The sequence below is a fragment of the Asterias rubens genome, chromosome 10 (assembly GCF_902459465.1).
Source record: "Asterias rubens chromosome 10, eAstRub1.3, whole genome shotgun sequence".
NCBI classification, from domain to species: domain Eukaryota; kingdom Metazoa; phylum Echinodermata; class Asteroidea; order Forcipulatida; family Asteriidae; genus Asterias; species Asterias rubens.
The window spans coordinates 18,447,213-18,471,826 of NC_047071.1; the positions used below are offsets into that span (position 1 = coordinate 18,447,213).

General features: G+C 37.9%; 1 protein-coding gene across 3 annotated transcripts; it reads right to left on the reverse strand.

The window, feature by feature from the left end:
- Nucleotides 1–670: 670 nt before the first annotated feature.
- On the reverse strand, nt 671–23,734 carry LOC117295963 (neuronal acetylcholine receptor subunit alpha-10-like). Of its 3 annotated transcripts, XM_033778778.1 has the most exons (8): nt 23,654–23,734; nt 22,657–23,125; nt 21,332–21,361; nt 17,216–17,355; nt 10,529–10,573; nt 6,591–6,700; nt 3,729–4,264; nt 671–2,994 (listed from the first exon to the last, which is right to left on the reverse strand). In XM_033778778.1, exons 2-8 carry the CDS (start codon nt 22,715–22,717, stop codon nt 2,459–2,461), a joined length of 1,458 nt encoding a protein of 485 aa, XP_033634669.1. In that variant the 5' UTR covers nt 22,718–23,125; nt 23,654–23,734; the 3' UTR covers nt 671–2,458. The 3 variants fall into 3 exon arrangements, with proteins under 3 accessions (XP_033634669.1, XP_033634668.1, XP_033634670.1); XM_033778777.1 differs by lacking the exon at nt 23,654–23,734 and having other exon boundaries at nt 22,657–23,348; XM_033778779.1 differs by lacking the exons at nt 21,332–21,361; nt 23,654–23,734 and having other exon boundaries at nt 22,657–23,347.
- Nucleotides 23,735–24,614: the final 880 nt, after the last annotated feature.

Sequence of the window (24,614 nt, forward strand, 5' to 3'; positions counted from 1 at the left end):
CATTATACTTTAACCTATTAAAATTGTTTTAATTATTTTTTTTAAAATTCAAATTGGATGACCAATGTCAAACAAAAGTTCATATAATTTTGATTCCTCGCTCTTCCCCGTGTTTTTAGATAAGGGGGAAACCCCCAAACTCTACCTAGATGTACATGAACAGAATTTCCCATTGATTGTCTGAGACTATTTTGTAAAATTGTCTCAATTGGCGTACGAATTTCTGACAAGTATAAGTCTTCTCCGCAGTGCAACCCTTCGTAGTTCAATGTTTCACTTTATATAACACCCAAGCAGATCCTTGCCATTTGATTGGAGAATTGTCCGTCACGTGATAGCAAATAAAAGTACCATTGCACGCTGCCAGCGTGCAATGGTACTTTTCGGATGGAACGAAAAAGCTGAGTAAAAACATCACTGCGTGCGCGTTGTCTTCGGTAACGCAGCAAGGCATATTAGTAAAATTACTAGCATTCGTCTTCTACAATTAAAAATTGGAGGCCTACGCTTTGTTTGTTTTGAAAGTTGTATCTTTCAATCAAAATGACAAAGATCTACTTGGATGTTATATAAAACAAATAATGAATGTTTTTCATTCGTGCAATGGTGCGAATATGTTCATTCGTTGAAAGCTGGAATGTCCCATTCAACTCGGCTCCGCCTCGTTGAATAGAACATTCCATCTTTCAACTCATGAACATATTTGCACCATTGCACTCATAAACATTCATTATGTGTATAATATAGACAAAAACAACTGTCACCAGAAACAATCATCCATGCGTACAGTTCACCAACGTGATCCGACATAACCAGCCAACCGAGGGAAAATCACACGTGAACAGTCCCAGACCAAAATATATAAATAGTTTTGTTCAAAATCAGCATTACGCCATTTTGTGAGGTAAACATGACCTTTAACAGTGCATGGATGGGGATGCATCATTTGCTGCATTGCACCTCCGAGTACAAAATCCATAAGTTACTGTCCGTGAAATTTGGTTAAGGATGCAGTTTATCACAGAAGCGGTAAATCAAATCAGATCGCCCGTTGTCACAAACCCCAACAAATTCTACAAGCTTCATTTGACATCATCCTAATGTACTTTGTAATACGAATACGTGGAGAAAACACCGAAGGTTTCTGGTGAACGCTGGTTTCAAATCATTTATAGATAATTTTATTCTGACATCAGCTTGTCAGGTTTACATCATTTTTGTTTCATCGGAACTGTGGACGCGTAAGCAGAAGGGAGTGGGGTTGGGGGTGGGGGGGGGGGCGTAGCTCAGTCCGCTCGGAGCCATTAACACCGCCCCCGCAAAAGAGAAAAAGTTAACAAAATAATAACAAAACTAAAATACTGGAAACAAAACCTAAACAAAAAGAAAAACAGCACCAGATCGCAGATTGATTTCCTTGGTTTTCGTAATTAAATGTTCTTTTCTCGTGTGACCCCTAAACTAATTAGGAATATTGGTTTTGATTCCGTACATAAATTAGTACAGTAAGCAGCAGACATATTTGGATAGGCCTTTGTCTTGCAATTGTTTTGTTCTTGGAATGTTAAGCCCCACAAAGGTTGTCGGACCCCCCCCCCCCGTTTCTATGTTTTGGGAGTTTCAGTAATTTCCATTGTCAATTCAACACAGCTTCGGAAAAAAGGACTTAACATTTTCGTAAAAACTTCCAGTCTTAAAATGTAGAAGCATTTGAAAATTGTTCCAAAAATTAAGACCACTTATAAAACATTAAAATTTTAATCAAATAAGCCATGCATTAAGAATTAGTTTTTGTACATTTCATAAAAATGATACCACATATGTAAAATATGATATAATCGATGGCAATTAAATTATTATGATAGTTTGAACGGAACACAAACGCAAACTTATTCTATTTGCAGCAAAAACAAAGTCCTTTTAAAATGCCAAGAAAATAGCTAAACACAACCAGCATTGTCTCTTGTTTTGTGTGTTATTGATTTGAAAAGCAACGTTTGAACGATTGGAATTGATTCCCAGTCAGTGAAGTAGGCCTATTTGAAACAATAAGCTTATTGCTATACAAGTTTACAAAAGCTTTTAGAAAGAGTAATATAGTTTTATTGTTACACTTTTATTACGTAATAGTTGAACTTAGTTTGAACTATGTTGAGACTATTAAAATGTTAGCCAATGCCCTTAAGCCATTTTGAGATATGGTTGACACAATACTACGCACTATAAATATTATGTTTGGGTGAACTTGTCTGTATACAAATACAGCTGCCATGTACTCTTTTAATGTCAACCATACATCAAAAAGGCTAATTAGCCCAGGTTCAACATCTCATTGACAACATTATTTTGAAAAAAGAATACAGGTTTATTGGTAAATCACACGTGAACACTTGCAGTTTGAAGTGTCACTAATTACAAAGTATAACTTTCCTCATTGCACAGTAAGTATTTAAGCAATTTAACCAAACGATGGCACTTGTAAAATGATACTCATTGTAGCAATGATAGTGGTCATACCAAACACCCACATAAATAGCCTATCGATGATGTAAGCTATTCTCACCCATTCAAATCTCAACTCTTTGTCTAAATCTTCCTCTTCCATTCTGTCCACGATCCTCCCTAGGTTCCCAGCGATTAAATCTAAGGTCTGCTGAAGTTTGTTCCTCCGACCCATGTACAAACCATCCCGTTTGGCTGACACCATGTTATTCATCTCTAACTGATTGCATTCGTTCACATTCTTGAACATGGTGTTGTTCACCTCTCTCATTGCGGGTGCATTTTCGAAGCTTATCCGGGGTACGGTCTGGGCGCCGTGTAGGCTTCGGCAGCTACGGAGGCATAGAACGCGAGCTAGGTAGTCCATTGTGAGCTTACGGAACCATGCTGGTGGGCGACTGGCGTAGGCTCCTCGGTGGTGGATGTGGAGTACGATGACTGTCATTAGCGTGGAGACGGACACCAGGATCATGGTGGTTAGATAGTACTGGGCTGGAAAATGCAAGAGAGTAACAGCATTTATTTAATTTGCTTCTAGTGTTGGACAAAGACAATTTACTAGAGTGGGTTTGAACCAACGACCATTGAGCTAATATGCCGGCGCTCTAACAACTGATCTATCTGTAGCCATGTCGGTGGTCTCCCTATTATATGACATTTCTCACTTTCAAAACTCCCTTAAAACACATCTTTTGAGACTGGCCTTTGAACACATCTGATATTTCTTTTATTGACCTGGACCGGCGCCTTTGAACGTTTTTACAGAGTAAGTGCGCCATACAAATGCTGTGTTTTATTATTATTACTATACGTGTTCGGGCTGCACACATTATCATACTTTCTGGGGATTAGCACACACCAAACTTACAGTTTGTCCGATTCCATTTTGAGATTGTATTTTTGTGTTGTTTTATTCAACACGTAGGATCATCTCCTAAACGTTATCTCAAAATGATTAATCAAGAGCTGTCAGGACAAACCGAAAACATAAGGTGAACAATCGAAAAACCAGTTCTTTGGCCACAATTGTGCCACGGGTGATTTCACAGGTCGCTTAAAAAATAAAAGGGCAGTCACTTAAAGCTGAATTGTCTTCATTGTCTTCTCTACAAAAAAATGGTGTGATGTTTCCATAGGATGCTTTGCCGAATTTATATATCAAATTTAGGTTCAAATTAATTGAGAATAATTATGAAGACTTTAATAACCATCAAACACAAACGCACCTATCAAAGGGATGACATCTGACGTAGGAGGCATGGTCTCAGCCACCAGGAGCAAAAACACAGTAAGAGAAAGCAGTATGGTAATGCACAGCGTAACCTTCTCTCCAGCATCAGCAGGCAGGTAGAAACTCAACATGGTCAATGCAGAAACCAGCATGCAGGGTACCAATAGGTTAAAGACATAAAACAGTGCCCGTCGTTGAATGATGATAGTAAAGTGCAGAAGGGAGTATGGATAGTCGCAACAAGCGTACGTGGCCAACTCTCTCTCCACCGGCATGCCCTTCAGTGTCCATTCCCCATTGTGGATGAAGTTAGCAGTATCCCCGGACGCGGACTTGTTAAGAAGGTCGAGTTGGTTGGTCATGAAGGCCCATGATCCCAAGTCGAGCTTGCATTGCTGCTCATCGAATGGGAAGTATTGGATGTTTATCTTGCAGGAGGATTTGAAGATGGCTGGAGCGTACCATGAGACGTCTCCGTTGGCTGTGATCTCAGCGTTGGTTTTCATTATACCCTCAAATTTGTCGTCTGCACTGTAGTAATAAAGCACGAGTTACTGTTATTACTATGCATGTTCATAAACAATACAATGTGTTTTAGCACACCAAATAACAGTCTAACATTAACAACTCCCTGATCAGAATTTTGCCAGATTTCGGTTCCAATTGGGCCGGGTCCATTCCTAGGTCACGGAATGTGAGTCAAAATGACCAATACGTGGGTTAAACCGACGCATCGGATCCAACATTTTTTTGGGACAGTCTGACCCCAAAATAGGTCGGACCCCTGTTGAGCCTCGAAAACAAACATAGATACATCTAGTTAACTTTCGCACTAGCAGACCAAAACGTTGCGTGTTTAAGTCAATAAATGTATGGTCAGATATACTCGCCTACATTGACAAATAAAAAACTCCCTTCAACAATTTACAAAATTAAAGAACCAACGAAATTGGCAAGAAAAACTAATATTTTCTTGGGTTAGTCTATTGTTCAAGGTCTTTGTTGCCAGCTATGTTATTAATAATACTAACCAGAGACAATGTGCTTTAAAGGACAGTCATGTACATTAATATTTCGAGAAGCAATATTACATTTTAAAGTAGTATTAAATAATGTACTCATACTTTCTTAAAGGAACACGTTGCCCTGGATCGGTCGAGTTGGTCCTTAAAAAGCGTTCTGTAACCGTTTGTTATAAAATCGTTATTGGTTAGAAAGATGTTGTAAAAGTAGAATACAATGATCCACACAAGCATGCCTCGAAATTGCGTGGTTTTCTTTAATAATAGTAAATTAAAAAATATAACTACTTTAATTTATTTCATACAATTATTTATTCTTATAGCCGCCGGTCAGCATATTATTTGTATATATTTTTAATATAACTGATTAATAGCCCAATCAATTACATGCACACTTTCTCCCTATTAAGGTAATATCAACACAATCCCAATTAATTGCAAATTTTACACACTCGGGAACATGCATACCCCCTTACTGAGAATCAATTTACTTGCAACTTCCTTCCAATTTTCACAGCAAACAAATAAACGGCGACAAAAAACCCTCTATCAACGATATCTGTTAAGAGAAAACTGTAAATGAATCTTCTAAATGGCTGAGGAAATGGCGCCCCCCCCCCCCCCATCCCCTCTCATGAGAACACAGGTGCTGGTGCAAGCCATTATGATAAAAGGTGCACAATAACGGGCATCCGTGTCGGGTTGCACTCGTACAACAAGCTCTTAATGAAATTGCGGACTTTCCTAAACGGCGAATTTCAACACCGGATTGATTACAGAAAAACAAATAGGTCTATTGGTGATATTCCCATAGGAACTAGTCCAGACGGTTATTTGAAGACACGATGTATTTACTCGGAATCCATTATTAACATGTTATGTGGTAAGGATGAGAGCATTTCAACAATCGAATCTTTCTGGGGCGGTTGATCCACTTACATTTCTATTAATCTGATTTGCCAAAATTGATATGAGTTTTTATTTGAGTGTATGGCCGTGAACACTATGGATACGATCCAATTAATTGAGTATGAGGGATACTTTGACTGATGTATGGCAGAAAGGAATCGGGGTAGGTGGATAGATTCTCACCAACAGCATTTCTTTAGGTAAATAGGTGTTCATTTTATCTGTGGAGACTTGGTGGCCCTAAAAGAATGTACGGACTGTTGATCATATTGTGCAACACTAATATAATTAAACAAACATAATGTAAAACATAAAATAAAACATATGAATAAAGTTCAAACTAAAGTTCAAAGTTAAAAATAAGAACAAACTTCCGCTCTTGTATAAAAAGCAACTTTTTCCATAGTCCTCAAAGAATTCTCGCGATTCCCCGTACACAATGGAGGCACAAAGAGTGGGATTTCACCCTATAGATACTGAGACCAAAACCAAATTCTAAAGACAAGGAATTTGGTGTACAAATGCTATGTAAGGTTCCTTACTATACAGGGACAAAGGAAAGAACAATGGGGGAGAGGTACAACATGCCACAAACCTATGTGACCGAAACATCAAGTTAGTACGTCTGCCCTGTTCAGACTCAAAGCAGCATCGATGAATTAATTAACACAGACATGATGCCGCTTGGTCATGAACATAACAAACAGCCGATACTTCTACAGTCGCACTATACATAATGATCTACGTACATTAGTCACACGTGCCAATTGTACGGTACTATAACAGTCACACTTAAATATTGTACAGTACTATATCAGTCACACTTACATATTGTACAGTACTATATCAGTCAAACGTACATATTGTACAGCACTATATCAGTCAGACTTACATACTGTACAGTGTACTATATCAGTCACACTTACATATTGTACAGTACTATATCAGGCTTCCAGATATCTTGGGAGGGTAGAGTTATTTTGGAAATGCCGTCAAAGTCAGCAGGATCCCACCGGAGACTGGCATCCGTCCAGTGCTAAAAATGGATACAAGAATACAGTGTGAGTTCAGATCAGCAAGATACTGTTGTTCCAGTAAATATTTTCATTGCTAATGTTTATTTGTTTGTTTGTTTGTTTGTTGATTTGTCAGGCGTTTTAAAACAACCCTTACTGGCTCATGTAAATGCGTCCGTATTTGTTTGCTCCGTATACATTACATTATTTGGTTTTGTTGCATTTCATTTTCATTAATTATTTTCTTGATCTGTTCTTGACCGTCTTAGACTTAAATATTTGTTCTTTTTTGACCAAAATGGAAATACATGTTGATTGAATTTTACCAATTCCATTATATGAATGCAAACATGGAGAAAAAGCTCGCGAACTGTTCAGTGACGTTTCTCCACTACACAGTGGCTTCATCATACTGGTAACTTCGCCACAGCTGGTTTTCTCCCAAATCAGCTGCGATGAAGTTTTAATAACGGATTCCTATTTGGATCTATTCAATAAGTTGAAGGTACTGTTGGTTTTTAATATCTTGTCAATAATAACACCAGAAGATTCCCGCTAAACCGACGTAAGCCCAAATACTTGAAATGGAAACCCACAGAACATCAACAAATTATGTTTGCACTCTCTGTTTTTATGGGGTTCGATTGCCAGCTGTCATCCAGTGGTCAAAGCCAGGTGATTTGGTCGTTTGTGATAAACCCTCTTGCTAAATACCTCTCGAGTTACGTTTGATTTCCGTTTTTTTTGTGACTCGGTCAGCACCGATTACATATTGCATATCACACATCGGTTGTGGTTCAACCCGAATTATCGTCATCCAAACGAAGTTTCCTTTCCCGTAACAACTGTGTTTAAAATCGTAACAAAGTTATCTCTTTGATTAAATTTGTGGTTTGCGGTAACACCACGTGTATGTCCAGTTGCCAGGTGGAGTTTTGCTATAATTATACACCGCAGAGTAGATTTTTCGGATTTTTCAGGAGACTTTTCGGTTCTGAAAAGAACTGTCCTGCTTATTAACTACCACCTGGTTGGAAGGTAGAACATCGGCTAGGACAGTACTACTTTAGCTTATAGGATCGCTATTAACTGCACTACCACGGAGTGATTGCTTAAGTGGTCTCAACGTTCCGACTAGCTTGCTCTAGTCATCGTCAGGAGACTGACGAAATAATCATCTCCTTGAGTTTGCAAAATGGTTTTAACTGTTTTGGTAAAAAGGCAGTGGACACTATTGGTAATTACTCAAAAAAATCATTAGCAAAAAACCTTATTTGGTAACAAGTAATGATGAGAGGTTGATAGTATGCAACACTGTGAGAAACGGCTCCCTCTTAAGTGACGTAGTTTTCGAGAAAGAAGTAATTTTCCACGAATTTGATTTCGAGACCTCAGATTGAGAATTTGGGGTCTCGAAATCAAGCATCTGAAAGCACACAACTTCGTTTGACAAAGGTGTTTTTTCTTTCATTATTATCTCGCAACTTCGACGACCAATTGAGCTCAAATTTTCACAGGTTTGTTATTCTATGCACATGTTGAGATACACCAAGTGAGAAGGCTAGTCTTTGACAATTACCAATAGTGTCCAGGGTCTTTAAAGGCGATGGACGATAATGAGAATCCTCCATTTTGTTGTGACCTTAGACTGTAGGAATTGACCTCAAGGGGATATGATGAACATATAACTACAGACTCAATGTTAAAGAGTCAGAGGATTGTTTTTAAACACGTACAAAGTCATCTCCGAGTTTGTAAAATGGTTTTAATTATTTTGGTTAATAGGCGATGGGCAATAATGAGAATCCTCCATTTTGTAGTGACCTTAGTCTGAGTAGGAATTGGCCTCAAGGAATTACGGTGCACATAGAATTACATACTATAGTCAGAGGGTTGTGTTTTGACTCGTACAAAGTCATCTCTGAGTTTATAAACATGGTTTCAATTATTTCGGTTTATATGCGATGTGCAAAAATGAGAATCCTCCCTTTTGTAGTGACATTATACTGTGGAACTGGCCTCAAGGGAATATGGTTCACATGGAATTACAGACACAAGAAAATAGACAATGGAATGTTTTTAAACTCGTAACAAAGTAATTTCTTTGAGTTTACGAAATGGTTTTACTTGTTTTCGGTTTATATGCAATATGCAATAATGAGAACCCTCCATTAGGTAGTGACCTTATATAGTCTGTGTAGGAGTTAGCCTCAAGGGAATATGATGCACATATAACTACAGACTCAAGATAAATAGTCAGAGTAGAGTCATCGCCCCCACCCCCCTTCCAAGCCAATAATCCATCCAGTCATAACACCTTCTTCAGTCGAATGTCAACGTATACACTAACAAAATCCACCCCTCTGGCTCACGGCCAGAGGAGACGTTGACCAGCCTGATTTATTATTTCTGTGATTTATTGATTAATGGTTGGTTAAGATTACATTGGGTCTTAGATGCTGTGGGGAGTGCAATCACAGAGAGCATAATTCCTGTCATAATTTATGATGGTGTGGTATGTGTGGATCGAACGCTTTGGCCAATGGCTTGATGGACACGTCCATAAACAATGTCGCTCGACTAGACGTTGTTTCGCCCATCTTCCTTTAATTTTCTTGAAAAATTAACTTTTTTTCTTCATATTTTTTAAAGATCTCTGCAATTGGTGATGTTTCTTGAATAATTATATTGTTTCCCTTCTGCTTGTTTGTGGCCTAACTTGATAGAGAAAATGCACTTTGTGCATTCACAGTGCATGCTTGTCAGAACAAGATATTTCCCCGTTGGGTATTGTCTTTTCTTTGAAGTTGCACGATTTTGCATACTTTATAACCTTTAGCCAATAATAGTCTGTTTACAACATAAACTTGTTTACATTAAAGCATTAAAAGGTCAGAGTTCATTGATTAAACAAGGTTTCGGCACTTATGACCTGTTGTTTTACAGCAACTTCTGGCTGACTAAGTCAAGGCACATGCTATTCATTGCACTGCTTTCTTCAAAGCGTAATGTCCTTTGGGAGTCGAATTCTTTGATACCATAGACTGGAATACTCCAAATACTTAAGGGGGGGGGGGGTGTCAGGTCAGGTCAGAGAATGTGTTAATTGTTGTATTTTACAGACCTACCCACCCAGATCTGAACCCACTGATAAGTGGAGCCAACCGTTTTTGCAGACAACCTGTCTAGCAGACCCCTCCTCAAATCGATCAAACTTTTTGGTTTACTAAGGCCCCAGTGTAACATTGTGGACCCTTCCCGCATTTTGTGTAAATATCGGGTGAATCCCTCACCCACAGGTATTAAACAACTCAAACTCGGCAATTTGTTGTGACCTTAGCGTTCTGTGGAAGGGGGGGGGGGTGGTCTTTGAAGGGTGACCACAAAATCAGCACTCAGTCAAGGGAAAACCGAGGCTGTTCCACTGCCAAATTGCACGGCCTTTTGAAGCCCCATCGAATCGTTTTTTTTTTTTTTTTTAATTAACTGGCGGCAATTTCTGCGAATGTTCTTGCACTTGGGTCCTCGTTGGGGGATTGACTCTGTCTGTCATAATGGCCGTGAGAATTGATCACAATTCTTTAATAAAAATCCCATCGGGGAGTTTGACGCCGTTGTGTTTGACGCGATGCCGTCAAACCGGTTGTGTAGGTATACTCGAACAAATACCTCAAAAACGAACCCCCTTCCCGTGTCCCACCCCCACAAAAACATCAAAGAGAATTGGTAACAAATAGATTCAATATAGGTGGATGTTTAAAGCTTTCACAGAGTAAGAGCTTTTACGGAATTAAGATACAATTTTAGAATAATTTTGAACGATTGACTTTAAATTTGTTTAAAATTACCTGTCGGAGCCAGACGTTTGTTGTCAGAATTTGATTTCGCTCGTCCTGTGTAGAAAGGTGGAATAAAATACTAAGTTAATGAATTTATCAAAATAGTGTAAAATAATGTCGGATTTGTTGTCTTTCTTTCATTCTTGAAGATTTTGCGGACATATTGCTTAGAGTACTAATTCGTACATTAGTCTTGGTCACCAACCCAACTCGATTAACTTTGTATTTGTGACCCGCTACGTGAAAATGAGTCGGATGTTTACAATTCCAAGAATTGAGTTGCATGCATGGCTGGAAAGAACACACCAGCAGCAGTAATTTGGTTTATGTCTAAGCTTTGGGGTGTGTCGCGTTGCTGAGTTACTCCCGTTTGAAATTAGCCAATACATCATTTTTTTCTAAAAAACGAATTACAAGTAAAGTGATGTTTTAAACTACCATTCCGGGCAAAAGGATAACAATTTGACATAAGTATGATCACACAGTTGTTGTATTCATTTTTTTTCCACATTAAACTGTCCATAACTTAATAATGCATTGGGCGACATCTGACTCATTTTCACAGAGTGGGTCGCATTTTTGGTATGTCTGGTGTTTAGGTCTTTAACAAACAAAAACATCTAAGGTACTGAGTGTAAACGTAAAGAAGAACGTTGTCGGAAAGATACAAAAAAAGTTTTTTTTTTCAAATGACACAAAGGAGCAAGGTTTTGTGTTGTTTTGTTTTAGCCAAGTATGTCTGCTAAGTTACGGAAATCACTGTTCGCATTATTTAACACTGCAGCTTTTGGCTCTTTTGCTACCTCCTCCGTCCTGTGTTAAAGCCAGTGGACACTTTTGGTAAACAGTATTGTCCAAGGCCAAAACTGCGTGTATCACAACTTCTATATAAAACACCAAACCTGTGAAAATTTAGGCTCAATTGGTCTTCGGAGTCGGGAGAAAATAACGGGAAAACCCACCCTTGTATCCGCACGTTTTGCCGTGTCATGACATTTGTTTAAAATCAATCCGTAATTCTCGATATCGAGAATTTACATTGTTTTACTTTTCAAAACGTAAAGCATTTCATGTAATAGTATTTCAAGAGAAGTCTTTCACCACTACCTTCTGTTATCCCTGTAAGTTATTTGTCAATCTGTGAACTTTTTCCTGTACCGAAAGGGTCCAATGGCTTTAAAGGCAGTGGACACTATTGGTAATTACTCAAAATAGTTATTATGATAAAACCGTTCTTGATTACGAGTAATGGGGAGAGGTTGATAGTATAAAACATTGTGAGAAACAGCTCCCTCTGAAGTGACATAGTTTTCGAGAAAGAAGTAATTTTCCACGAATTTGATTTTGAGACCTCAGATTTAGAATGTGAGGTCTCAAAATCAAGCATCTGAAAGCACACAACTTGGTGTGACCATGGTGCGACAAGGGTGTATTTTTCTTTCACATATATCTCGCAACTTCGACAACCGATTGAGCTCAACCTTTCACAGGTTTGTTATGTTATGCATATGTTGAGATACACCAACTTTGAAGACTATAGTCTTCGACAATTCCCACTAGTGTCCAGTGTCTTTATTATTAATTTTTGTTAATTTGTACATTTTTGCAACCCTCCCAAGGTAAATGGGTATGTCTATTTTGGAATCGTAAAACGAGACATCAAATCAATAATAGTATTGTTCTTATTTTTTGTATTTGTGTGCAACCGTTTGTTTTTAACGTGATATTTATTCATGATACAGTCGGTCTCAGTCTCAGGGCTATTAGTGGAAAGGCAAAGGTAAAGAGAAGGCTCTGGTGAATCGAGGTTGAAATGTTATAGTTGAGCGGATCGGGACATTCTGTCAGTTTGCAGCGTTTAACACTGAAGACTTGATCGATGCACTTGCAATTAAAGATAAGTTCTTGACCGCTAACGATTCTGACAAGCGGAAAAGGGAAAAAATAAAACTACACAAGGGCGACTGGGTTTGTCTTTATAAGGGCAAGTCGACGTCCCAGACATTGTAGATCCATCAATGGTTAATCCCCACCGCCAAGTACAGCGGTCACAATCGTGTAAAGTGCCAGTCCCCTTCTCTCCCTTGTGGTCCGGGAGTTGCTTTCATTATACGCGGGCATTCGTCGCTCGCGGCGGCAATTGGAGACTTGTTTGCCGCGGATGATGGCGAGAGGGTTTGACGTCAAATGTTTCAGCTGAAGCATTTTTCTTCTATTCGTTGGGGGTCGATCAAGGAAAGGAATCGAGTTTGAGGTTTGGGTATAAGGGGGGGGGGTATGAGAGGCAAAGCTGTCTGGTCCTTCTTCTCATCCTGTGAGTGTAGTTTATTGGCAGGGAGGTAAAGGAGCCTCCAAGTAAAGTGCCGAGTTTGAGATGGAATTATTCTGAGCCTGTTATTGTTGGTTTAATATCCTCTCAATCTCTAACACCGTGGCACTCTGCAGTGTGTACATTTGCCACAGTGTCTGGAGGCATGCAAAGGTCTGAGGTGACACGGTTTTATCCAGTGTACTATGCAATATCCTCATTGGATGCATGAATTTCTGTCTAGCGTGTCTGGGTTATTTAATCGAATAGAGTTTTTTGTTCTTTCCATTCAAATGTATTTTAAAGTGAGGGATAGAAATGTGGGTTTACTGCTCCAAAAACGTAATGACCCTAGAAACTTAAGAGCACAGGAGCAGCTGCACAGGAGACTGGATATTAATGTTATGACACCCTTTGAAGTAATGTAGTTTCCGAGAAAGAGGTAATTTGTCATACAAACATTAGCTGAATCTGAAATGAGAAATACTTCATGCCTGAGGCTTTTTGCCGGCATCTGAAAGCACACAATTATGCAACGAGGGTGTTTTATATTTTCATCATGTTCGTGTAACTTCAATAATTGATTCCAAATGTTCAAAGGTTTGTTAATTATGCATATGCATAATTATACACCAACTGATGATAGCATAATGATCTTTTACGTTTATTAAATGTATACCCTGTCTTTAATGGAAATGAAGCCCACACATTTAAAGTATGAAGAGGAAAAGGGAACATTACTAAACACAGGAACAGACTAAACAAACAACAACCAAAACCGGAATTGCTCAAGGAGTATTTTGACCCTTTAGGTGAGAAAACAGAAATATTTGTAAATCAAATGACTGGTGCAACAACACTGCATGACAAAATGCATGCATTGCGAAATTAGTATTTTTGCTTCGAGCATATAACAGGAACTCCGCATTGATTCAGCATCGACGTTAAAGGCACTGGACACTTTCGGTTATTACTCAAAATAATTGTTAAAAAGCATACAAATTTATCGAGCAAATGAGAGCTGTTGATATAATATCACATTTTGAGAAACGGCTCCCTCTAAAGTAACGTAGTCCTTGAGAAACATGTAATTTTTTCACTCAAATAATAAAATACTTCAGGCCTTAAACCTTTAAGTGGGCACCTGAAAGCACACACTTTTTGTGCAACAAGTTTTTTTCTTCCATTAATCTCTTGCAACTTCGATCACCAATTGAGTCAAAATTTCCACATGGATTTGTTATGTTATGCATATGTTGGGATACACCAAGTAAGAAGACTGGTCTTTGACAATTACCAAGGTTGTCCAGTGTCTTTAAGATGACATTCTATGACCGATCTGAAGGGCAGACGTTCCATACTTGGTAATTCAGTTGTGAGTTCCTTTCCCCTCCTTTTCCCATTCGTTCACAGTGTAACCAAATGAAATTCAAATTTACCCTTGCTGAAAAATTCCCAGTTGAGTTTCCATTATATTCCAGACAGCCTTAATGGAATTTTTGATCATGGTGACCTAAGGGAGGTTGATGGGTGTGAAACGAATGACATCGTGTTCAAACAAAACCAAAATCCCCAAAATATGAGAAACAGACAGAGGACAAAATTGTGTATATTTTGCAGTTTTATTAGACCCTTCACGACCAACTTTAAACGGATTAATGTCAGTTTACATGACATTTTCGTTACACAGTTGTGATACAGATGCAAATCGAGAGAGATAACACAAAATCAGCAACACAAATTGAACAACAAAACAAAAGGAAGAAAACGCTGGTGATTTTAGTCTCAAAAAACCTGATGAGGATGAGGATAAGGGTAAAAAAAAATCGTAATATTGCACCCCAGGGATTTCAACACTCATCATGGTGGCCGGACCCAACATTACACCGCGAAATTAACGCTGGATTTATAGCAATTTCTTGTCCCCTAGCACCGTCAATGCAATGCTAAATTGCCCCATTATAATTGACACGTCCGTTCAGGGCCGTCATTGACCGCCGTGACATCGGTTAATATCGTCGGCTCTACGCTCAAGTGTTCTCTCCCGCTCGGATGCATTCCCCGTGAGGACTGTTTGCGATTTGAAAAAAAAAAGTTAATTCCCGCTTCCAGTTTTCCCCCTACCGTAGAAGGGCAGTTGATGGTAGTTGTGTTTTTGAACTCCTCTTTTGTTTTTTAAAATTAAATGTGTTCGAAAATCTGCTGAAATTGTTGAGAACATAGTCTGCTGTGTAAAGAGTAGTTGAAACTGATGTGATGGTAGTTTAGTTGTTGAACTCTTCTGTTGTTTTTCATAATAGTTTACTTTCTCGAAAAGCTTCTGAAATAAATTTTATTTTACGGCTAATATCCTTAAAACTGTTTTAAAAAACCTCGCTGCAAAAACCATATAATAGTTTTAAAGTTGATAACTTGGGATGTTGTTACTTAAAGTCGTTGGACACTTTCGGTAAAAAGTATTGCCAAAAGTATAGGCACACACTTCGTGTATCACAACTTATATATAAAATAAAATAAACAAACTGTGAAAATTAAGGCTCAGTTGGTCATCGGAGTCTGGCGAAAATAACGGGAAAACCCACCCTTGTTGTCGCACGTTTCGCCGTGTCTTGACACGTGTTTAAAATAAATCCGTAATTCTCGATATCGATAATTGATATTGTTTAAATTACCATTTTCCCAAAAAGTAAAGCATTTCATGGAATAATATTTCAAGAGAAGTCTTTCACCATTACCTTCTGTTAACCCTGTAAGTTATTGGTGAACATATCACTGACTTCTTCTCCCAAAAGTGTTATTAAAACCCCCTGCGATGTAAATTTTGAGTCTCTTTGCGGAATCTTTATAGTGTGATACCACTAATTATGATGTTAACACCAGCCAGTACTTGCAGTGTTGGCTGGTGACTTGTCTAAACATCCTATTACAATCATGTATCTTTGGATGCAATGTACAATCCCCTTGAAGACCCCTTGACTTGAATACGTTATTTGATTTCTCAATAAATCGAGTTTGCCGAACATTATTAGACGCACTTGTCTCGCTCCTCTGGACGCGCCTTTATATTATGACGAACCGTCTACCATTGACTCTGAATCCCACTGGATTGCCAATGGGTGTTTTGACTGTAAGAGCTGGACACTGGATATATTAAGGTCTGATGAATAGGGCTATGATGAAACGATAAGCCCAGATGATATGCAATAAAAGGCCAATATAGTTATACCAATAATTCCGTGTTTTCACAGACAACCTTACTGATTTTGGATTAGCAGTATACCTGTCAAATTGGTCATGGCGCTGCATGTGAAGGGTCCATTATGCAATATGCAAAGCCCTTAATTGGACTCCAAATCGGCATTTGATAAAATTTATTGTAAATTGTTGTTCAACTTTGTTGTAATAATGCTAATGATAACAAGAAGGGTACTTTTTGTACGACAACAAACACAATGTCCACAGATTTACACTAAACTTATACAGTTTGAAGATAATGATAGTAGAAAGCTTCCCTGAAAATATTACGTGCTGAGGTGCTGTAAGTTTTGGGAAATGAGTAAAACAATGTCATGAAAATAATTTTGGTCTCATGAGACCAAAATTATTTAAGCATTTACAAACGTATTTTGCATGACATTGTTTTACTCATTTCTCAAAAACCACAGCACCTCAGTGAGTAATATTTGAAGGGAATCTTTCCACTATCGGTATCTTCAAACCCTGTAAGTTTAAAGTCACCTGGAAGTGGTATTTTTTCAAAATAAAGCTTTTGTCACTAATATATGTGTTTTGATGAGTGGAATGTGAATAAACAGTTAACTAAGGTTTTAAAAAATCAGTTCTTATGTTATTTACAAATTTAAGAGTAGACCCGACCCGAGAGGGCGCTGTTCGTGACGTCAATCGAGGCAGACTTTGCCTGTAATGCGTAGAGTAAACACAATTGCAAAGTACATGTACGGACCAAGTCGTGAGTTTGTTCGTTTAAAAAAAAATTGTTTTTTTTTTTTTTCCGGCAATGCCGACCAGGTGTATTGCTGCTGAATGCAGAAAGGCACTTTTTGAAATGTACCAACTCACGACTTGGACGTACATGTACTTTGCATGTGTGTTTACTATACGCATTGCAGGCAAAGTCTGCCTCGATTGACGTCACAAAAGGGGTAGGCGGAGTCAGCCCCCAAACAACTTTATTTATTTTTTAAACATATAAATCGTGACACACAATTACTAAAAAAATTGTTTTATTGTTCGTAAGCATATACTCTTATGTTTGAAAGAAAAAAATTATATTTCCAGGTGACTTTAATGTAAATCTATGGACATTTAAAAAAAGTACCCAAATCCTTTAAAATGATATAAAATAAATAACACATAATATAGCTTACCATATCAATGATTTGTTGTAAAGCCACTCCATACCGTACAACAATAGCATCATCGGGAGTTTCGGCCGGACGAACAACTTTGGAATAGTTCTGCATTAGAGTCGTCACCAGTCGATAGGTTCCAGTGGTACACAGTGTACCTGAGAAGATTGTTCGTTACATAATGTTATAACATGAATATCGAATGGACTGATTCTCGTCTAATATAGTCAATAGACCGTATCGCAAATATTCGATGGGTGCGTTCGTTTAGCTCCCCTGGGTCGACCCCAGTGTGTGGCGGTTTTTGTTCCCAGGACGAACGTGGGTAATTATCTGCACACACTCGTCCTGGAAAAAAAACGCCACACACCGGGGTCGGCCCAGGGAAGCTAAACGAACGCACCCATTACGTGCGTTTTTAATGTTGCATGGAGTGAGGTGCATACTGGTTTAGCTAGAGATCAAATTTGATCCCTTATAGCTAGACCAACATGCACCTCAATCAACAGTTATAGCTTTTTGCACAATGGGTATTTTTCGAAAAGGTATACGTTTGCCTATGTAGAGGTGGTTTGTGTCAAAGAAGACCTCAAACCTCAAACATTATTCAGGAAACTACCAATAGTTATCATTCGTGCTTTAAAATCAGGTGTACGAAGACAATGTCAGCCTGTTAGTAGGAAAGGCCATGAAGTAAATGCGCGGTAAGCGCAACTGTAGACACTAACTGTAAAACACTCAAACACAATGCAACAAACCTATAACACAAACAACAAGACACAGTTGCCAAGAAAAACTGTAAACATTCATTTATCTGTTTTATAATTCTGAAGAAAAAACCCCAGAACAAAAATTACTCAAAAGATTACAATTAAGAACCCGATCTTAATTAATGATTACTTGTTTATGAATTGGATTTTTGTTTGATCGGAGTAAGCGTCGTTTGGCTGAGTATCAACGCAGTTGTTAACTCCTTTTTCCCCCAAAATATGAATGTATAATATTTATAGAGCCTATAATATACCACGCGAACAGTTTTTCTACTTTGAGAATGTGAAAAAGAAAATAATTTTTTTTTAATCAGTTGAGCCTTTAATGTTTTACTTAAGTCCATCATTGAAGCAAGCAGCCTAAAGCATATTTTATTGCTATATATTTCGATGCTACGTTTGCAATAAGTTATGTTCATGTTTCATAATTAAACATTCCTTCTGTTGTGATAAACCACTTATGTCATTCAGTCGGTTTCATTCGTTCCTTCATTCTATTCAAGAGTCCCATTCATTCGTTCCTTCATTCTATTTAAGAGTCCCTCCGCAGGAACAAAGGAAGAGACCTTTCCTCTTAATATTTATGTTGGCTCCTTTAAGACCAAATTATCCTCCTTGCAAAGAACCGATTTTTCTATTAAGTCGGCATCGCTTAAGGCCCCAGTTGTATGAACGAAACGTGTGGTTAATACAAATGAATCGTAGAAATTAGACGCGACAAAGCCAGCACATTTTCCTAGCTGTTTCTCGTATCAATAAAAGTAAAGTTAAAGTCACATAGTCTGCTTGAACAGGAATCGGGTAGGCCTATTTACGATTTTTATGTGGGGAAGCCTTCAAAGTTCGTTCTTTATTTTTCATAATGAAACATTTTGCAGTCATACAAACAACGACAATGAGAACGACAACGACAACGACAGCGACAGCGACAACGACAACGACAACGACAACGACAACGACAACGACAACGACAACGACAACGACAACGACAACGACAACGACAACGACAACGACAACGACAACGACAACGACAACGACAACGACAACGACAACGACAACGACAACGACAACGACAACGACAACGACAACGACAACGACAACGACAGCGACAGCGACAGCGACAGCAACAACAACAACAACAACAACAACAACATCGACGACGACGACGACGACGAAGACGACGACGACAACAACAGGAAAAACTACTTTAACACCAACACCAACTACAACGACAACGACAACAACACCCACAACAACAACAATGACACGAACAACGACAATAATAACAGCAACAACGACAGCATAGGAGATGTAAACAAATGTTTACTGAACTCATCTAAACGTATAATTCCAACATAGCTTAAAGAAAGTAGTTCTACAGTTTTTCTTTAATGCTATAGTACAAACGAAGTGTCTACTTTGTTTGTGGTAACAATGCTATTTTTATTTGTTAATGTTCTCACATATAAACCGTTCCCTTGGTCACATTTCTAAAATAAACCCTCTTCACGGTTTTTTTGTTTACCTTTGCATTGAAGAGTTGAATAATTTAATCTCATTTATTTCAAAAATTGCACACCCTTGTTCTCCTTTTTTCTTTGTTGATTTATTTTCCCAGATATTGCCCATGACCAAGGTGTGTCCTAAACCGATTCGTATGCTTGTATGTATAATATCATCCAACTGTTTTGATGTAATTCCTTTAATCTTTCTCTGCATTCTCCAAGAAAGCATAACTAATTTTGTAAATATATGAGCTCACACATTAGTGTTACCTCTTGCTCCGTTGTCCTTTGGTGCATAGTTTATTTAATTTGTCTACATACATTTTTACTCCCGTGTATTAAAATTAATAAGAATGCTTCCGACTGCGAACTTGGAGTGGCCAAGGTCAAACAAATAAACTAATATAATATCAAGTAACGTGAAGGTGCAATACCAGACATGATAACAGTAAGAAGTGAACTGACATGGTGAGTCTAGCAGTGCGTTAATTAAATCTAGTCTCTAAAATATTTGGCAACTCTGACATTGGAAAGCAGACTCGGCATTTTGTAACAGGTTGGTTCCTTAACTGGTATGTTGCAAACAAGGTTTTTTTTGTTAGTTTGGGAATGCTGACGTCACACTGGGTCCTTTTCGATTCGTATAACCACAATGTTATACTTGGTCTCCATAATGAAAACAAAGAATAGACATTCTTGCTGTTGTGAACTTATGTCACAGCCTTCGAAAAAATGTTTGTTCCCACTTTTCGGTGTACCAAAATTGAGGGCAAACTGGAAACATAGACAACCGGACCAGTTATGCAGTACATTGTTAGTAACGTTGTACCATCACTTACAACTGTTTTAAGGCATTATTGGTTTCGAGTTGCAAAGGTAAAAAGGTACAGGTATTAAACAAATTATTCCAGATACAAAACAAATTGGAAAATGAATGGCCCTAGTTACAACACCGACAGACACCAAATGCTATTGGAACTCATTATTAATTCATATATTCATTCGTGAGGTGAACATCATTCAATAAACTAGATTATGGTGAGTGAAGTTAAGCTAGTTCAACAATACCGTGCATTATCAGATATAGAAATATACCACAAAGTATTCGAAGACTACTAGAAAAAAAGCAGAAGATAATTTTGTGTCGATACTATTTTGAAAATTTGCAACAAGTGAGACAAGCACAACGTGAACATAACAAGAACTGGGTATGTTTGCTTCATTCTCTAAATTATTCTGTTTTCATGCCTGCTGATCATGCCTGACGTTTAAATACAGGACATGTGCAAATGACTTCATGCAAAAACTCAAAACGAAGTTACGAAAAATACGTGCATTCATGAAGCCATTGTATTCAAAGAAGGTTCAAGTGGAAGATCCAATTTCGACGAGTCTGCCCCGTGTCGTTACCCTTGTAAAATGATAAACAGTTTCAATGTATAGATTTCATAGTATGAAACACACTTCTTTAATTAAAGTCAGTGGTTCACTTTTTCTTCACTAAGCTTTGCAAACGCTAGAACCTTTTCATAATGACAAAAGTAGTTAACATTATAAAAAGTGCCAAAATGAGCATATTTTAATGTGTGTTATTCACCGTAGGCCTCTATGCTAAAAAAAAAAAAATAATAATCCCGGCCTGCTTCATGCATTAAGAAGAAGAAAAAAAGTGAAATAAATGTGTCTTATTTTTTCGATTTGATAATTTGGATCAAAAAAGGAAACCAAACGTATTCAAAGTATTGAGGTAAAGAATTGTCAGTAAATTTATTTTAAAATCGAAATTTGAAATTTTATAGGAATGCAAGAAAAAAACAGAGATAAAAGAGACAGGTAAAGATAGTCGGTAGTGAACTTACAGCCATAGGAGAACATCATGGTGTTGTTAGCTTGTTACGTGTATTGGGAATAAGATATATACATGTTATACACTGTGAGGTTAGTAGAGTGAAAATTATTTCAGGTAAAAAAAAAAAAATCAAAATAAAATCCATCATGCGGTCACTGAAGCAGAGAGAAGAGTTTCAGAGAAAGAAGAGTGAGATGTGCTAAAATGTTTATCTGTGAACCACTTGTTTTCAAAAACACTTGTGTGTATACTTCAAGAAAAGTGCAGTGATCTTCTAAAATCCTTTTAATGTTTGCATTTTGTAATAATGTTAATTTTGTTTTGCGGTAGCCTAAACATTACTTCAAAAGTCTAACGAAGGAAAAACAGAGAAGAAAACATGTGAAACTACTTCATCAATCTAAGGAGGTTTTGGACAGATTTATTCGGAATTCCCTCATTGACTTTCCTTGCGAATCGCAACCTATAACTTGAATGTCTTGAATCACACTATGCCAGAATTTACACTGTTTTTAATATCATACTTTACAAAGATCTTGTAAGAATGATCCTCTGCAACATGTTGATGGTAACAAATAAAAAATAAAGCCAATGGCCACATCCCATACACCATTCAATTAAATCTTGGAAAATAAATCTATAGCCTATAACTCAAAAAAAAAAAAAACGGGAGAAAATTTCAAAGGAGAAAAATAACAAAATCACGGTGCATTTTGGAATGTTTTAATTTTGAATATTTTTGAGTGAGGTGTGTTGTTAAGACCAAGAAAGAAAACTGGAAGATAGCAAAAAACGTAAATCAAAGACAACGGGAAGGGGTAAAAATTAAAGAATATACCCTCAACCATCTTTGCATAAATTAACGTGCTTAACTTAACATAATGTGCAGAGTGGTGAATGAATGCATGAGTGCGGCTTATGGATACAAGCAAACTGTTGATAGACATTAAAAACTGACACACAACAAATTTAATTATACATAGTTTTGAATACATTTGCATTGATTAACAAACATCATATTGAATTTCTTTTGTAAAATGTACAGTTTGATGCCGGTAGCAGTTTTTTTCTTCAAATCTTTATAAACACACTACAAAATACACAAAATGCCATCAACGTTCGACACACAAGCAGTGGTTATCAAAGTGTTCGTTAAGGTTGTGCACCAAAAGGTGTTAGAAATGTGCTATGTTGTTACAACTGTTACGAACTAGTAAGCTTAGAGTTTTTGACAATTCAGTACTTATTAGTCATGTTAAAAGGTACATGAAATTCAAGTGAGGATAAAACCATTATTTGACATAAAAACAACAAATAGTTGAACGTTTTACTTACCTTGGATGACATTGAATAGGAATAGCGAAGCAAGAACTGTGTTAAACTGAAACTGATCCATGATAAACCGTTTAACGGCACACTCCCGCTCACAGCACCGTGGTAAAAACACCGTCTACAAAATAAGCCCTCTCTCGCGTACCTCCATAAAGAAATCACCGTCCAAAAGATTATCGGGGTGACGATTTAGCCAACATAAAACAAAAACGGGCAAGTAACCTGCGCTGACTGGAGATGGGGAACGTGACACGCGTGCGTGATGGGGAGGGGGGTCGGGTTTGCCCCTGCTGTAGGTTGTGGCACTCGCCGTAAGATGATGACGGAGTCGGTAGAGGGTCACCTACTTACTCCTGGTATCTCTCTGCAAACTCGGCCACTGCTGACAGCTCGGAGCGCTGTATGACAACTTGAACGCTGGAGTTCACTGCTTGCCTGCACTCCTAGCACATCCCATCAACCCTTGAGCTGACTAGGAGAAGAGGAAGAGGGAGAAGGGAGAAAGAATAAAATCACAGTCAGTCTCTTGGTCGCTCTGATGGAGTTGAATCGATGCTGAAATTATCCATAATTAAATCAATAGATTGCCACCCATTTTTCCCCCTTCGGCGTTGGTGAGCGCTCGGAACCTCATTTAATAAATTAAGATATCCGACAGATGCTAGAATAGTGTGTCAAGGCGAGTGCTAAGTGTCGACATCGATTGCGCCACAATTTTTAGGCAAATGATTGGAGTGATTAGAAGAACAAACTCAAGTGACGATGGATTGATGTTAAATAATGGTCACGTGTTCTTGCATCATTCCCGCGCGCCTTACATAAAACATTGTAAAGTGTCTTTCGATTATGTCATCGCTTGTCATTAAGGGAGGGGTTGCTGTTTGCGAAACAAAGTTTAACATGTTAACCAATTAAAACACTTTACAAGATGACATTTGCATAAGGTGACAGTTAAGATAGCTCAATTGCACATAAATAGAACATGATACCATACAAATACCACTGCCTGCTAGACTAGGTAGCATCCTTCATCACCGAGTCAAGCAAGGACTATGGCTACTTCATTATCTCTCAAGAAGTGTCAAGCTAAGAGTCCTCGAGTGTAGCATTTATACATGTCCTTGTAGAGTTTCAACAAGCGGGCCTCGGTGAGGACGAGACGTATAAATGAACTAAGGAACGGACAGGTTTAATCATTGGGCACTCAGGGAATGTCTCTCTATTTCGTATGGGGAGGGAGGGATTGTTCGGTTAAGAGGAAACTGTCTGGGTTTGGGCATTCTTCTTGAATCTGACCGGAGTCAGTAATTGAATGTTGCGCTTGGATAAATGAGTTGAGTCCGCTCTACTAATCACACAACGGGGAAAGCAATGCTAGGTACAACACAGACATAAACAACATTTGCAGTTGTTTTTAATTTTGCTTTCTTATTTAATTGTTTGTTTATCTGTTGTGTGGTGTAGTTGTTGTTGTTGTTGTTGTTGTTGTTGTTGTTGTTGTTGTTCGTATTGTTTTTCGTATTGTCCTTGTTGTTGTTTATGTTGCTGGTTGATTACATTTGTTTATCTGATATTGTTTTGTTCATGAAATTTATTTGTTAAAGTTTCCATAACGATTTGCTTCATTACAAATACGATGATGTCCCAAAATACAGCTTTATTTGTCATGTTTCCCATCACCGAATTCGACATCAAAAAATGGTGTATGATAAGTTACTGCTATAGTTATTCTGGTACAGAATATGGCCAACTGTATGTTATTATAACATTTTAATATCACAGTTTTTATATGAGTTATTGGGGCATGGCGGATTTAAGAAATTTGATCATCTTTGCAGCCATTGGTTGTATACCTGTACATTATTGGATATTGAAATACTAAAATATTAAGTGGTTCATATCGATAATATACCAGAGTCCGCTCTACTAATCACACAACGAGGAAAGCAGTACTAAGTACA